This window comes from Barbatula barbatula (assembly GCF_947034865.1).
Source record: "Barbatula barbatula genome assembly, chromosome: 11".
Classification (NCBI taxonomy): Eukaryota; Metazoa; Chordata; class Actinopteri; order Cypriniformes; family Nemacheilidae; genus Barbatula; species Barbatula barbatula.
In genome coordinates, this window is record NC_136774.1 from 524278 (window position 1) to 541486 (window position 17209).

At 41.5% G+C, this 17209-nt stretch overlaps 3 protein-coding genes across 3 annotated transcripts; all 3 read right to left on the reverse strand.

Moving 5' to 3' along the window:
• Positions 1-1141: 1141 nt before the first annotated feature.
• Positions 1142-2089, reverse strand: nppa (natriuretic peptide A; the record flags this gene model as incomplete). Its single annotated transcript, XM_079467097.1, has 2 exons — positions 1142-1444; positions 1877-2089. The coding sequence occupies 2 exons, from the start codon at positions 2087-2089 to the stop codon at positions 1142-1144; spliced, it is 516 nt and encodes a 171-aa protein (XP_079323223.1).
• A 1327-nt stretch (positions 2090-3416) lies between these two features.
• On the reverse strand, positions 3417-3976 carry nppb (natriuretic peptide B; the record flags this gene model as incomplete). The annotated part of the gene is made up of 3 exons (XM_079467098.1): positions 3417-3423; positions 3514-3779; positions 3854-3976. 3 exons carry the CDS (start codon positions 3974-3976, stop codon positions 3417-3419), a joined length of 396 nt encoding a protein of 131 aa, XP_079323224.1.
• A 2342-nt stretch (positions 3977-6318) lies between these two features.
• nppal (natriuretic peptide A-like) lies at positions 6319-6750 on the reverse strand (the record flags this gene model as incomplete). Its single annotated transcript, XM_079467099.1, has 2 exons — positions 6319-6597; positions 6673-6750. The coding sequence occupies 2 exons, from the start codon at positions 6748-6750 to the stop codon at positions 6319-6321; spliced, it is 357 nt and encodes a 118-aa protein (XP_079323225.1).
• Between the last annotated feature and the right edge of the window lie 10459 nt (positions 6751-17209).

Sequence of the window (17209 nt, forward strand, 5' to 3'; positions counted from 1 at the left end):
TAATAGAGTCTGATGTGTGTCCGACACGCGCTGATTTCATTTCCCGCGAGGAAGACGAGCCGCGCTCTTCCTCACTAATGAAGATTGTGTTGTTTAAATGTCGCTGTTATAAGCAGATTATAATGAATCATTCTTCCAAATATCTTTCAGCACATTTAAACAGATGTGAAACATCTCGAAGGAGAGGAAATGATGACGTCTTTAGGTGAACTGTCCCTTTAATCCCTGTCACGTCTGTCAACCGGGGCATGTTGTCACACGTTGTCACGTTAATGAGCTTTTGAAAGCAATTTAAAGTGCAACAGCTGTTGTTGTAGAATAGGATTATAAAGAATGTTGTTTTAACTATCTGTAAAATATGATTTCTACATGAAGACATCTGATGCCTATTTTCTTTCTGATAATATTGTTGTATATAAAGGTTTTTATTAGCAGGAGTAAGTCTCCTCGGATCTCCATGTTACTCTTGAGAATATGATATGATGCCGTCTGTGATCACTGATGTGTGTGAAGATCTGTATGAATGTGTTTCTAACTCACAGGCATTATTCATGCAATCAGCTCAGAGTCCCGCTGAGATCAGCTCGTGGGATTATAGGTGACATGGCCACAGGCTTTTGAAAGGCTTCGGGCAGGTGTTTATAAGACCCACATGCAGCTGCTTCACTCATTAGGGTACAGCACTGACGCGTCGTCTAATGAGTGTGACTCTTATCGACCTGAGCACAAAAACACTATTACTCAAGTTTTATTGTAGAATGCTTTTATTAAGCTTACATTCTCAGTTCTACACCTACAGTTCCTGACGTCTCACTTATCTTACAAGCATTTCCCACTGTGGATAACAAGTGTCTTGTCAAGCAAACATTGCATGTCAGCAGTTCATTTAATAAACGCAGAAGAATAATACACATTATAGTTAGTCGTTCTTAATAAATACGTTCACAAAGCAAGCTAAATGAAATCTGAATAATGTACAGTTTTACCAAAAGAAGACGTTGGATCCATAAATCGGTCAAAATCAATTTAATAAGAAAGATTACAGCCGACAGATGAGCAACTCTCTCAAAACACATCCAGAGATTCAAAGATAAATGAAGGATTCGTGGATGCTGGAGGAGGTAACGGCTCTCTTTTCTTTTTAGCCTTTCTTGGAGTTGCACCCGAGACTGCTGGTAGAGCCGATGCGATCCAGTCGTCCCCCAAAACATCCAGACAAACTTTTACTCCGGGTGGACATGAGGAGATCCATGAGACGTTTTCTCTGCGTCTCGTATCCCTCGGCGGGGTTTGAGTCCTCGGCGGCGGGGACGTCGTCCTCTCTGTCCCAGGCCGTGGAGGCCGGGCTCTGCTCCATCACGCCGCGGTTGGTTTCTTCATAATCCGTGTCTCTGTCAGAAGTTTCTTCTGTGTTCAGAATCTCCTCAAACTGCTGCAACAAACTCTGGAACGAAACACCGGCACATTGTTAACTCTCGTCTTCTGCTTTATCTCATTGTGCGTGTAAGAGCGTATAGCTCAAAGTGAAGGTGTTTTTTGGAGGCGACACTCGGTTAGTAATGTTTCAAAACCCTTCGACTCTTTACAAATGTCACAAAATGTATAGAATAAATATTCCACTCCATTGAATGACGTGCTCTTACGCTCTTAAAGAAGGTGCTTCAATAGAGTACAAGAATCTTTAACATCTGAAGGACCGTTCTGTCTCGCAAAAGGTTCTTTGTGGCCAAAAAGGTTCTTCAGATGTTAACAGAGTAAGAAAGAGAGGGTTCTTTTTCGCGGAACCAAAAATGGGTGCTATGAGACGCCTCGAGCCGGTTGTAGAAACAGAATGAAATGTTCAACAGAAGGCTGAAAGTGCGGTCGGTTGTTGTACCTTGAGTTTGGTGTTGATGTTGGCGGTGTGTCTGCTCAGTGTATGGCCATGAACATCCATCTGTTGGCAGATGAGCAGCAGAAGAGCGATTCCTCTCATCATCATCATGTCTGTGTTCCTCTGGATTGTGAACTGGCCGTCTGCCTGAAGTCTGTTTATATAAGGACAGTTGACTGTCAGCTGCACATCTCTCGTAAAGCGTGTGAAGTGCATTCCAACACCTCTCCTCTGATAAGAGTCCTGCGCTGGATTTCCATTTAAGTGTCTGTTTGCAGCCGTGGAGATGTCTGAGGTCCGGCGCTCGACGCGGTGACCTCAGATGGCACGCATGTGTGGCATACATCAGCAGGAATGCATCCACTTCACCGGCGTCTGCCATCGGACCTCATGGAGAACCATAAGGGGTACAGACATGGAGCGGACAGAAGTTCAATGACATCATCATCAGATGCCCTCGTGTCAGATGGGATTGTTTGACACAGGTGAACCGAACGGAAAAGTCACATGATATTCACATGCGATCGATCACACGTGTACAACAAACATGTTTTTGGAGCATTGTGTGTGAAAGCCACGATGACATGCGCAACATGGTGACAATGTAAGAAACACCACCACAGGCTGCACATGTGATCTAAGGTTGTTTTTTTGCACATGCGAGTTTCGTGTTTCTTCTCTGTAAGGAGAAATGTCGCTGTTTCAGACATAAATCTGAAGAGAACAACTGTGATCATCTCTGTAAGACTGAATAAAGAGCCGACTTCAGATGTGCTCATGAAAGAATTCAAGCTCGACTGTATTAACACAATAACACCAAACACAAGACGAAGCGGATTCATATGTCTGAGGTTTGTGAGGCAACACAAATGAACAGGAAGGCCACGTTCTGTTTATGAGACATTAATAAACTTCATGTTTCATAAAAGTCACAGCCTCAAATAATTGAACCTTTGAAATGATACTGTTCATGAAAAACAATATAAAATACACATTATACATGATGTAGATCATTGAAGAGCTTTCTCTCTTGATCACTATTCAAGTGATGTTCCTTCTTTCGTAAGAGACTTTAAAACCATTAACATTGTGCAGTCTCATGTGTATTCTCAATACATTTTGTGACTTTGTGAGGTTAATACGATAATAGTTTTGGCTCTGAAATCACGTGTTGTGAAGACTACGTTATTGTGATGTTATTGTGCTACAGTGTCATTGTTGAATTGAGATGTAAGAACTGAAGTGTGATCTCATCGTGTGCTTAAAGCGTGACTGATGCATTGAGAAAAATGGCTTGAATTCACTTGTTTCATCAAAGACATTAAAGAAAAAGACGAGATCAAATTTTAAAGCATGTCAGAGTAAACATTTATTAAACAAAAGAATGACAATGAATGGAAAGATGCATATAAATAAATATATACGGTATATAACTTGACAATTGAACCAATTGAATAAATATATAAATAAATATGCATAGTTAAGAACAATCGTTGGACTCTGTCGTGTACAATGACGCAGAAGGTTAAGACATGACTTTCTCTCAGGACCTGAAGAAGAAGAGAAGACACGTGTGTTAAAAACACTCATTTATAAGGTTTAATTCTTCTTTGCATCCCATGATTGGTGTTGACACTAACCTGTTGGTCCTGCTGGCAGTTTTACATCCCAGAGACGACATGGAGCCGATTCGGTCCAGTCGACTGCCGAAACAGATGGAATATCTCTGGGAGTCCTGCCGGACTGTCTTCAGGTCTCGAGCAGACAGATACTCGCTCACGTCCGTCTTCATTTCGGGTGGAAGGAGCGTTTTATCAACGTTGACCTGCTCCGTGTCCTGGTCCTGGTCCCGGGCTAGCGTTTGTAATGAAGCGGGACGAGATTCTTCAAGACGCTGAAGAAGAAGCTGAGGGGACACATACACATGAGTTCACTTTCTCAGACACTCCTTTCATTCTAGATTCTTGGTTTTAGACTTACCATCAAGACGTCCACGTCCTGGCTTGTTAAGGCCCCTGTGTGGTGCAGCGGTAAAGCGTTCATGAGCTGAACACCGAAGATGAAGAGAAAGCCTAAAGTCAGAGGAACGTCAGATGATCTCATGATTTCTCTTGTCTCTGCCTGTGCTGCTCGACGGGTCTCTTGGAGGTTTTTCTCTTTATCACTGGATCCTCTGGATCTTTTATACCCAAAACGTAGACATGCAAGTTATGCGAGGAATGAGTGCTGCATTCCAACACCTCATTCTGATAGCGCGTGCTGTCGGAAACGAGTCCTTTTAAAGCGTACAGAGGGAGTCACGCATGGGCCATACATAGCAGTGACTCCTGAGATCTTCTGACTTCCACACGTTTACTGGAACTATACTCTCATTTCCCCACATCAAACGTAAGCACCTCTCTCCTTGACATCTGTATTCAGATAACATACAGCAGGATCTCGGTCAGCTTAAGATCTCTTCATTCAGGAATGCTCCTCCAACACAATGTTGAACATCAGTAAATGTTTTTTTATAGTTGTCAACATCATGCAGTCGCTGATGGAAGAGAAGTGAAAGATGCTGAAGGATGTTTGTCAGGAGGAGTGAACGGCTCACATCAGAGGCACGTATCATGTTGTGTTGTTTTTATAAAGTGATGGTTTTCTTTATTAATGTATGACTATATATTAATGCTGTTTAATTCATACGTTTACATCCTGAAGGTGTTTCTCAAAATGCATCATGACACCGTTTAAATTCTTACATTCAAACAGACGATGCTGATCTTTCATGTATATACAGCCGAAGAAAACAATGAAGAGACCAATCCGATTTTTCATATCGAATCAGCATTTCTAGATGTATTGTGGTCATTCCTGTTTTGTATTTCTGCAAAATCAAACCTAGGGAGTGACAGAAAGACACATGAAAACTGGCACAAAATCCAGACTATCACATTAAACATTTTCCTAAATACATGTAAAAATATATCTGTTTTATTTCTTAAAGTGAACTTGTTTCCTTTATTTGAGATCTGAAAAAACACAGAGCATCTTTTCTGTAATGTTCACCTGTTTGTCCAGTTTTTATTTTCTGCAAATAGAAACAAGATTTTTTTTAACATTTGGGAGAAATATTGTTTGTATTTTACAGAATGAATCAAAAATGACCATTTTACCGAAACACATGACTCAATTTAGAGAAATCTAATAATTTTTAAATAAATATTTTTTTAATATAAAATAATGTATTCAGCGGCTGTGTGTGTATATATATTTAGTGCATAGTGTACTGGAGGGTTTGTCTGTCTGTACGGTTCTAGAAAGAAACAGATGCAGTGATAGCTCTGACTGACAACACATTATACAACTTCTGAAATGACACATTATGCACACATTTATTTGATTCAGTTGCTATTATTTATCAGTGTTTGCTTGTTTTGTGTTGTCACAGATGTGTAATGTGCAAGCAAATATAAAAACAGCAGTTTTTTTCTGTTATATAGTTTATTTTTGACATAACAACATGCAAACGTGACATGTTATTTAAAACAAAACTTTGTTTTAAGAGCAGTTTTAATGACACACACAAAACATAACATCAAGAAAAAGCAAGAGAGAAAAAAGAAAGAACGAGATGGATGGATGATGAATGGGCCGGAACAGCCATGTTTTTTGAAGTAAACGCGCAGCTGAAAGAAGATAGGTAGGGTGGGGAGGATTGTGGCGGTTTATATAGTAAACAAAGTGAATTAATCAGAACAATCGTGGCTTCATGTTGTGACATCTAACTACACCAGGCTGCACAGAATCAGACAGAGAGCTCAATTTACTGTATGTCTTTCCACAGTCCAAATACTTCATCTTTATAGAAGAATCAAGGCTTGTGCTCTTATATTGTATTTATTATGATTGACTCAGGTGGTGTTTTCTGTAGAGACAGTATATGAGTTCTCCTTCATCATCTCGTGTTCGATACGGACAGAGCCACACACCTGCATATGGTTTCATTCATATGTAGTTTTGATCGTTTTAGTCTTGGACAGAGTTGACACACAAGTTATGCAAAATATTTATTTTGCGGCAACATACATAATCGTATATTATACACAAGTGCATTGAAAGAAGACATACATCGACCAATAAATAAATAAATAGATGCAGTACAGTACAGGGCAGCAGTATGTCTTTACATACAATTATGTACAGATCTAAATTTTGAATAAATAATGACAGACAGATATCACCTGAACACAAATCTACAGTAAACCTGCAGTCAAGACGGAGGTGCCTGCCTGCCAGCCGGAGGATTTCAAGTCAAGAAATGTGCAGTGACAGCCACACGTACCTGCAACATATATGACACATGACGTGAGGACATATGCTTCGCATTTTATTCACATCAACACGAGCATGTAATAAATGTCATGCGCAAGGACACGTTCATCTCCAAACGTACCTGTCGCTTAACACCCGAGCCCGCTGAATGACCCGATTCTCTCCAGTCTGACCCCAAAGCAGCTCCTCAGTCCGCCCTTCTTAAAGCGGCTCCAGGATCGTTTGGATGTGGACAGGATGTCTCCCAGCAGACGCTCGAGCGCGGCGTCCGTGCGCGCCAACGCGGAGTTTCCAGGGTCCGAGTCCCACTGATGCGCTTCCGCGCGCGACTCCACCTGCGCGCTCTTCTGCTCCATCTGCTCCGCGAGCGGCGCGTTTATTTCTTCATCCAGAAACTGCTGAAGACTCTGCGGTAAACGGTATCATGTGTTAGCAGGGCGCGGGTCACCTGTAAGAGTGAGCTCGAGCATCAGAAGACTCACCTGTACACCGGACACCGGTTTGGCACCTGTCAGGTGGACCAGAAGAAGGGATGAGACGCAGAAGATGTTGAACATCATCGCTGTGTGAATAACGCTGGAGGTTAGCAGCGGTGGTCGTGCGCGTCTCCGTTGACTCTCCTCTCGAGACGCGTGTCCAGGTGCGCGCTCTTATATTAGGCTGATTTCGTCACGGTTGCCCGTGAAAACAGCAGCTGGGAGGGCTCCTTAGTTTCCTCCGCATCTCCACATGACAGTGATGCTGTGATGGAGGTCAGTGCTGAAAACACCCTCACGTGCACCACACGAGTTACCCGAAGAAGCGAAGTAAAGTTTAGTCTGTTTGATTTGAAGTGACATGACGTCAGACGTGAGACATGTGCAAAAGCTGAAAACAGAATAAAGTAGCACATGAAGATCTTTCATCGGGATGTCATGTATGTAAAAACGTGTGCCAAACGAAGCCATTTTCTTTTCTGTGAGGAGCAGACTGACGTTCGTCTTTCATTTAAACTCTTGGCTTGTGCTCCTCCTGCTGTTTAAGGTTGATCCTTATATTGCGTCCTCTGTATGTTGTGCTATATTCCTTTAGACATCTATTTCAAACAGTTCTCTATATTTTCTGCTTGTCATGTGTTGGTAATAAAGGCGAGGGATGGGTTAACCCGGGATCATTTAATGACCATATTTCATTTTCACACAGTTGACTGAGCACTGCTCTTCTCATCATGACACGTCAATGGAGCTAATTATGATTTTAATGATCCTCCAAATGTCATTTGTTTGCAGAAGAGATATATAACAAATGTGTCGCCTGGAAAGCCATCAGTAAGATCGTTCTTACATAATTGAGGATGTAGATGTTTGCTTCTGAAACACTCGGAGATAACATCGATCATTTGAAGAGCCGTCTCATCATGATGCGTCCTCAGATGTCCACAGACCCGTTTTCCACCCTGACCCCCAGGAGAATGCTATTGCTCAGAGGTTTCTCTTTCAGAGCTCAAGAGGTTTGATGGAGATCTCACATAATCTGGATTTGAGTAAATCTGATGAGGAATGTTTGTTCATATTGAGATCTTCAATAAAACAGACTTTTGATAAGATGCGAGAACATTATCTGACAGGATTGTGTTGTGATAACTGCTTTAGCATCCTCTCTCTCTCTTTCTCTCTCTTTTAGTTTACTGTTATTTAGTTTAGGTTGTATTGTTTTTATTTTCCTTCTTATTGTGTTTTTTTTCTTCGTGTCTATTGTGAAGTATTGTATGTATTTAACGGTGCACTATAAATTGCCGCACTGACTGAATCAGTTTGGTCCAATCCTGTAGATGCGGAGGAGTAGCTCAGAGGAGGACTGCGCTCCATCTAAAACAGCGAGCCATATTCTGGTGTACAGTATTGTTATTCTTTGCATTCTGACTGGATGACATTTACAGGTGTATTGGTTTAAAACAGGGCCACTGTGTCAGATGCAATATTAAGAACACTCTGATGTTAATCAACATGTTTCAAAGGGTTAATAAATGACCAGACTTATTTAAAAACATGCAGATTTTTGAAATCTCTTTATCTTCACGTATGTTTAGTTTCCCGTCGGGTTACACCCACAACATCCGTCTCATATCCCATAAATGACATCACAGCTCTTATCCATCCCGCTGCATTCCACTCCACACTACATGAATCCTGTCACCTCCTCAGCATCACCTACGACTCTGTTTTACCACAGATAAGACCTCGTCCGATATATTTAGCCTCGCTTGGGCTATTTTTAACTTTTCATGTTAACAGGACCCGTGCACTACCCAGAAGTCAAAACGGGAGGAAATACTTTGTCACCCCCCAAAGATATTGAGTTCTGCTCCCTCGATGTCATGACCTGTGTTCCTTCTTCAGAGTGAAAGCATAACGCTGAAGACTGTGGATTCGTTTAAACTGATTTCCAGTCAAGTTTGTTTCTCAGTAAACAGTGTTGCTCTCTGTACTGTATGTCTCTCTTTTATCTGTAAATGGAAACAGTTGTGTAATATATTCCAATGGGAAACAAGTCTTTCCATTTTCACACCCTGCACCAGAACACGCATGCGGTAATGTGGGAAATATTCTGCCCTGAAGTTCAACAATCATTCTCATCTATTGCTCTTTAATGACTCTGTTTTACATGGGTGATTGTTTTCTTTGAAACGATTAAATTAACTGTATATATAATGTCTTTCTTTTAGTTATCTGTCAGTATTATTTCTTTTGCCTTATAATGAATTGCAACAATAAAAGTTGTGAAAAGGGCTAAAAATAAATTGAATTGAACAAAATGTCCTGTATAGGTTTTAAATGTCAGGCAGTCAATGTAAACCTCTCACACATGTCATACATAGGAAGGAACTCCTGACATCTGTGTCATCCCAGAAATAAAGTGCCTTTATGTCAACGTGGCACGATTGATCAAAAAACAAGCTCATAGATGACGTTCCATTCATCTTCCCACAGAAAATAAGAGGAAAGAGAAGAAATGTGTCTCTTGACTCAGGTAGAGGCTTCTTTGCTCATGGATGTCACATCGGCTCTTTGATAACATATAAGCGAACTCAACGTGCGACACAGCATCGTGACGTGACAGATTTGAATGAGTGAGCTCTGGACCTCTGTCCTGTTCAAAATGTCGCTGGAACAAAACAAGAGCAGAGGAAAAATGAAGGCGTTCTGGAACACATGAAAGGGCTTTCACACGGTGACATTCTCAGATCTGGAGAGAGAGGCTTTGATTCGCTGCATGGCGGTACAGTCTCCAGCTACATTAGAACATTATATCATTCATCTGATCATTAATCCTGCTTCTAATGAAGAGATTATAAAGGGACTTGCTAAGAAATCACAGCGGTGAATGGATGAGGTATGACCGGCCGCTGACTGTGCCATTCACAGACACCACCGGGAGCTTGTAAAGCCTGATCTGCATATTTGCTTGTTGTGTTGTCAGCTCATGCGGTTCGCCGCCTCTATCTGCCCTGCGGCACTGCCTTGTTTGGGGTGGAATGTGGCAGACCCCTTGGCAGCCGCGAGCCCCTCCAGACACCTGTGAGAGTCATGAATATAAAGCACACAATATAACACAACACACGTCTCTCTCTGTGTGAATATGGTTACCTGTGTACTGCATTACCAGTGTAACATCTGCAAAGCATTTGTTCTCCATAGATTTCCTGTTGGTCCAGTTCACTGCAATACTACAATAGTCAAAGCCATGTTTTTGTCGAGATTTGTGTCAAAGTCATTTTATTATACTTCGTTAAAATTCAACTACAGGTCTACTTTATTAGCACAAAAATCAATCTTCTAGTGGTATACTATTTCAGTGCTACTTGAGTCTAAATTGTCCCAAAGTATACTTCAAGTGTAGTAATCTCTAAGCACACAACTACTCTAGTTTACAAGTATATTTTCAGAAATGTATCGCAACTTTACAAGTTAATTTCTTGGTGTAGTAGGTCTAGGTGTACAATAATTCAAGCACATTTTAGTTGATAAATGCACCCTTTAAAGTATACATTCAGTACTAGCACAATTCCTCCAGTTCAGGGAGCAAAAAGCGATATGTCATACATGAGCAAGAACACAATCGGTGCTAATACAAAACTACTAGTTTCAACAAAAGCCAGAACAATACCTGTTGAGAGAAGAGAGAGAGGGTCAGTGTAAATTAATTTTTCTTTTCTTCATTTGTCTGTCAAGTATTCACAGAAGAGATGTGTTTTAAGTTGTTTTTTGAAGGTTGTGAGAGATGTGGTCGACCGGACCGCATTGGGAAGAATGTTCCACCAGGAAAGAGTTGTGAAGGAGAATGAGCGGGAAAGCGATTTACTGCCCTTATGAGAAGGCAATACAAGGCGCCGCTCGTTTGCTGTACGCAGGTTTCTTGATGGGGTGTAGGAGTGTAGGAGGGTGTGAAAGTATGCCGGCGCAGATGCAGTGATAGTCCTGTAGGCAAAAATCAGTGACTTGAATCTGATCCGGGCTTCAAACGGTAGCAAGTGGAGAGAGTTGAAAAGGGGTGTCACATGAGTCCTTTTGGACACGAGGCGTGCTGCTGCGTTTTGAACCAGCTGGAGTGGTTTGATAGCCTTTGCAGGAAAACCAGCAAGGAGAGCATTGCAGTAGTCCAACCTTGAGATTACCAGGGCCTGGACAAGGAGTTTTGTCGCATGTTCAGTGAGATAGGGTCTAACCTTTCTAATGTTGAATAAGGGATATCGACAGGATCGCGTTGTCTATGCAATTTTATTTTGTTCATCAAATATGACTCTGAGTTTCCTGGCTGTTTTGGTAGGAGTGATTGCGGTATTGCCAAGTTGGATGGTGAGATCGTGTTGCACTGTGGGGTGTGCTGGAAACACGAGTAGTTCTGTCTTTGCAGGGTTCGGCTGGAGGTGATGCTCTTTCATCCAAGCTGAGATGTCTAGATGTCTGCCTTCTAGGCAGGCTGTTATGCGAGCTGCTACAGTGTTATTGTCTGGGTGAAATGATATGTAGATCTGGGTGTCATCAGCATAACAGTGATAAGAGAAGCCGTGTGCCTGTATAATGGGTCCCAAGGATGTGTAGATGGAAAAAAGCAGCGGTCCAAGCAAAGATCCCTGAGGGAGCCTAGTGATCATGTGGTGAGCAGTGGACAGTGAGCCCCTCAATGACACCCTGATGGATCTCCCGGAGAGGTAGGATTTGAACCAGCAGAAAGGGGAGTCTGAGATTCCTAGAGACGACAGGGATGCTAGCAGTATCTGGTGATTGTCAGTGTCAAACGCTGTGGATAGGTCTAGCAGAATCAGGAATGAGGATTTAGACTCCACCTTGGCTAGCCGCTTCTGTGACCGAAAGCAGTGCAGTCTCAGTGGAGTGGTTTGTTTTGAAGCCAGATTGCTTGTCATCCAGTAGTTTGATCAGGGATAGAAAGGAAGACACTTGTTTGAAAACTGCCCCTTCAAGAGTTTTCGCAATAAATGGGAGGAGAGAGACAGGTCTGTAACTGTCAGTAGTAGGGGGGTCCAATGTGGATTTAGTAGGGGCGTGACCTGGGCCTGTTTGAATGTGGATGGGTGGGGTGGCTGTAGAGAAGTCTGGTGACTTGAGTGTCAGTCAGTGGGGTGAAAGAGGAGAGTTCGATGTTGGAAGTGAGGGTAGTGTGAACCGAGGTCTGAGGTGCTGAGAATTGTTTGCTGATGGATGATATTTTCTCAATACAGCGAAGTCTTCCGCCATCAAAGATGAAGTGGGCGGGGGAGGAGGTCTTGAAAAGCTGCCGATTGTTAGGTGCATTGTTCAACTCCTCAACAGGAGTGGGTGGCACAAGCTGGTCTGGAGGACAGAGATTATCTAGACAGGATGTAAGTGTAGAGCATAAGGTGTCGGTGGCAGTGTCAGCATCTAGAGATTTTATTAAAGAATTTGGTGGGTTCTTATCAGAACTAGTACTGGCTGCAGACAGAGTCCTTGTTGTTGGTGACTTTAACATCCATGTAAATAATGATACAGATGCTTTAGGAATGGCTTTTAAAGACACTCTTAACTCCATGGGCGTTACACAATCCTTCAGCAGAGCGAAGACATTTCGGATCATTATCTGGTATCATGCTTGCTTCACTGGCCTATGGCTGCAAATCAAACTACTAGTTACAAATATGTTTAGAACAATAACTTTGACTACAAAATGTGCGTATTTTTTGATAATTTGCCTGAATTGTCTCAAATCTCTAGCATGAGTAATAATGTAGAAGATCTTGACTTTACCATTGAAATTTTTTACGCGACCTTCTCGGAAACGCTAGACACAGTTGCTCCTCTGTGCTTAAAGAAGATTAAAAATGACAGCCCGACTGTCATGATTCCGCTATCATGTCATGTTTATTCTGCAGCAGAGTCATGGCATAACCTTAGGTTTCATGTGAGGAAGACATGGCTTTGTTTTGATTTTGACTTGCCATGTGCTTTCTCATGTCTCATCGGTGTTTCCCGCCCTTTTGTCTCGTTAGCCTTCCTATTAGTGTTTCATTACCTACACCTGCCCCTTATTAATTATCCTGTGTTTGTTCCCCTTTAAAACATCCTCGTGTTTATTGTCCTGTGCTTGTTCATTGTATGTTGCACTTTACCCACTTTGTAAATTGTATTGGTGTATTACGGTGCATCGTGTCTTGCCTTGCCTTGGCCATGCCCTGCTTTTTTTGTCAAATTCTTGTTACCTCGTGTTTGGTGAGTTTAGTTTAGTTTTGTCCTAAGTGTTTATTCCCTCAGTCTAGTTAGTCCGTGTCCTATTTGTCATTATTATTTATAGAGATAGAACAACAACACCCGGACTCCACTTGAATCATTCTTGGGGACTTAAATAAAGCCAATTTCTCCTGTGAACTGCCAAAATACAGACAACACATCACTTGTCCCACCAGAGACAGTAATATATTGGATCACTGCTACACCACAATAAAGGTTGGCATATCACTCTGTTCCACGTGCAGCTTTGGGACGTTCTGATCACTGTCTGGTTCATCTTATACCGACCTACAGGCAGAAACTAAAATCAGCTAAACCTGAATTAAGGACTGTAAAAAGATGGACTAATGAAGCAGAGCAGGATTTACAATCTAGTTTTGACCTCACTGATTGGAGTGTTTTTGAAGCTGCTGCCACCGATCTGGATGAACTCACAGAGACAGTAACATCTTATATCAGTTTCTGTGAGGATATGTGTATTCCTACCAGGACTCAACTAAACTACAACAACGACAAACCGTGTTTCACTGCTAAACTCAGGCCAAAGAAGATGCTTACAGGAAGGGGGACAATGTCTTGTATAAACAGGCTAAATACACATTGGAAAAGGAGATCAAAGTGGCAAAGAGGAATTATTCTGGAAAAATAAGGACTCAGTTCACTTCCAATGACTCAGCGTCAGTGTGGAAAAGTCTGAAGGAGATCACCAATTACAAGACACCCCCTCCCAGCACTGTGGAGAATCAATCACTGGCAGACGATCTGAACGAGTTTTACTGCAGGTTTGAAAGAAGAACACCCATCACCATCACCTGCCCTGAACCCCTCCCCACACAACCGTTCACTCCATTCACAACTCCTGCAACCCACCTTCTCTGGACCCCTCACATCCAGCACACCCCCTCTTTGAACTGTTGCCATCTGGTCGACGCTACAGAGCTCTGAGCACCAGAATGACCAGACACAGGAACAGTTTCTTCCCTCAGGCAATCCATCTTATGAACACTTGATATAACCGTGGAATACACTACACTATTTATATTTACATACACATACACTTATTTATCCAACACACATACTCTGTGTACACTTACATTTTTTTGCACATAATATACCTGTACATACATAACTGCTCATTTTAATATACCTGCCATACAATTGTCAATTTGTATATTGTCTCCGTACCTACTTATTTGTATTTGTATCTTTTGTATTTTTTATTATTTTATTGTGTTTCTTGTTCTGTCGCTGTCATTCTGTTACACTGCGGAACTTCTGTCGCGAAAACAAATTCCTCCTATGCGTGAAGATACTTGGCAATAAAGCTCATTCTATTCTATTCTATTCTATTCTATTCTATTCTATTCTATTCTATTCTATTCTATTCTATTCTATTCTATTCTATTCTATTCTATTCTATTCTATTCTATTCTATCTTTACTCTCATCAGTCTTCACACGAAGAGGGCTGCACACGAGGGCTTACCGCGCCAGCACAGAGCCACTGCTAAAGTATGTTTTGAGATTAGCCCGAACATAAAAGAGCTGAACACGCCTTCTCGATTAGCAAAACTAAGCGTAAACGACTTGAATGGGCCACAGATCAAACAGCGATCAACTAGCTACATGTCTAGCGTAACGAGCGGCTAATGGCAACTTAATGTGACTTCAGTAACACAGTACTGAAACAGAAGAACAAACGCTAACACCTTAACACTCAGTCAACGAGTAATTAAAGAAACAAGCTCAAATAATCTTAACTAACAGCAGGCAACAGTCCAGCTCAACAGTTAAAACAAGGTACCAAGGTAAATAGCAGACTTACACACTACTGCAGACTTCTGGTGAATATTTGCTTCTCCTTAAAGTTTAATGTTTATATATTATTTAATATTTTTCATGTAACTTTAAGAATACTGTTTCCTGGCATTTCCTTTCTTGAAGAGCGCGATTTGAGAGCACACAGACTTGAAGTAAATGTCAATGATCAGTGTGTATACAGAAGAACAGTTTCATTTTCACACGTATTTGATTTACTCTATTTTACCCTATAAAGCTAAACGTGAACTTGATAAACGGGACAATCAGTGAAAATGTGTGTACAGTAAAAGACTACTCAATCTACCACAGTAAACACAACTTCGCTTACAATGCTTCATTATACTGTATGTGTATACAGAGTTCATCAAAAGATTGTAGACCTACGTATTTTTTATAGAAAGTTTCATTCAAGCAGAAATATATTTAATCAGACTAGATGTTGTTATCAGTTATGCGATAACATAATTTGATGAATTTAATTATTTTAAATTTGACTGAATATCATGTTTATTGTCATGACACTGGGACACACAAGAAGGTTCGGAGACTCAAGTGCATGGAAACAAGAGATCTTTGTAAATAAGAGTCCAATAACTCCACCAGATGGCACCAGCATTGAGTATTGACCACGTAAGCCCGGCGGAGAGAGGACTTGATCCACCAGGACTTACGTGAGAACAGAAACACCGCAACGGGAGATCCGGGTCAGAGGAACCCTCGATTACCACGTACGAGTCGGTGGGGAGAGGACTCAACCCAATGGAACTCCGGGCAGAATCAGCAGAAGACCCAATCTGGGAAAAGTAAAACTCTTAGAGAGAGTGCACGACGGGGAGAGCCTCGACCCACATACCAATTCCAGACAAGAGAGTGGCAGCAGTGAGAACAGCACAGAGGTCCGAGATGCCAACGAGAACTGGAGGGCAAAACAAAACAGATGAAAGCAAAGAGAAAACATGGAGAACGGAGACTAAGAGAACATAACTAGGAATATCACAGGGAGATATATAATCCAAGGCTTGACTAGGTTACTAAAACACGAGGGGCCAGGAACATGAGCTAACACACACAACGATCTGACAAAGAACGAGAGGACAAGAGGGACTAAATAGAGGGGACCTAAACAGCGGCAACAAGCTACAAGTGAAAACTAATGAGCGAGCCGAGGCGGCTACAAATGGGGACGAGCTACAGGAGTGCGGGTGATGAGGTAATGGAAACCCGTTAAGGGGAAAGCCTGATGGAGACACGGAAGCGGGGGGAAATGACGTAGACACCGAACACGTGCAAAGCTGTCAAACCGGCTCCCCACGAGTTCGACAAAAACAACACAGGACACAAAACCAAGACAGGACTAGGATCACGACAGTACCCCTCCCTCACTGGCGTCTGGACCGAGCAGCATATGGTGGTGTCGAGGAAGCTTGCTCGACCCATCAGCAGAGTCAAGACAAACGCAACCCTGGACTCTTCAGTGGCATAACATTTTCTGAAAGCATGCCTCATACTCTCAGAACTCTACACACAAATCAAAAAACACAAACACAATGGGCAAAACCCCTCAATTATCCTGCAAAATGAAACTTCACATTCATAACAATGTTCTTTCTTCTCAAAATGGTGTTTTGTTTTCAAATGACAAACACAAACCATCATATGAATAAACATTTATAAGAACCAGTTGAACACCGATGTGCTCTTTATAAAACACTTCTCCATTCATCATAATGACTTTGCTCTTTATATGGTTCAGTGTTACACTTACTACAGACAGTACATACATAAGTGTGTTGTAAAATATTTTTAGTATATATATATATATATAAATATATATATATATACATATATACTGTACTACAAATATTTTACAACAGAAATATATATATAGTTTTTATAGTCAGAACACACAAATATACAGTAACAAATATATTACAGTTTTTCTCAATTGTTTACACACAAATATTGGTACTTGAGACACAATGACCACAACATGTAACTCATTCACCAACCCCCTGAACCAATTCTGCTAAACTACAAGCACAATTCTTGCTTTACACTCACATTGCAGTTCTAAAAGACACTTTTTTTCAAAACACTACACACAATTCTCTGCATTTGGCACAATTTTCGGGCAGAAAAATCTCTTGTTTTCACAAGGAACACACTGCCATTCAAATATGAACACTGACTCATCACATGGGCAAACACCTGTCACAAATGTGTAAACCCCTTCTCCAAGCTATGGAAGACACATGTGGAGATATAGCAGCTGATGCTTTTCATGACTGGACTGAAAAACATTGCTTGTGATGTGGATGATGTGCTGTGGTCAGACCCAAACCGAAGAGAAGATGCAGCATCGGTTTTTACTGTAACTGTATACAGTAAATTCTTCTGTTGTTTTGTATGTACGCCACTGTAGTGCAACTTTGCGTTGGTTGTAAAATATATTTGTT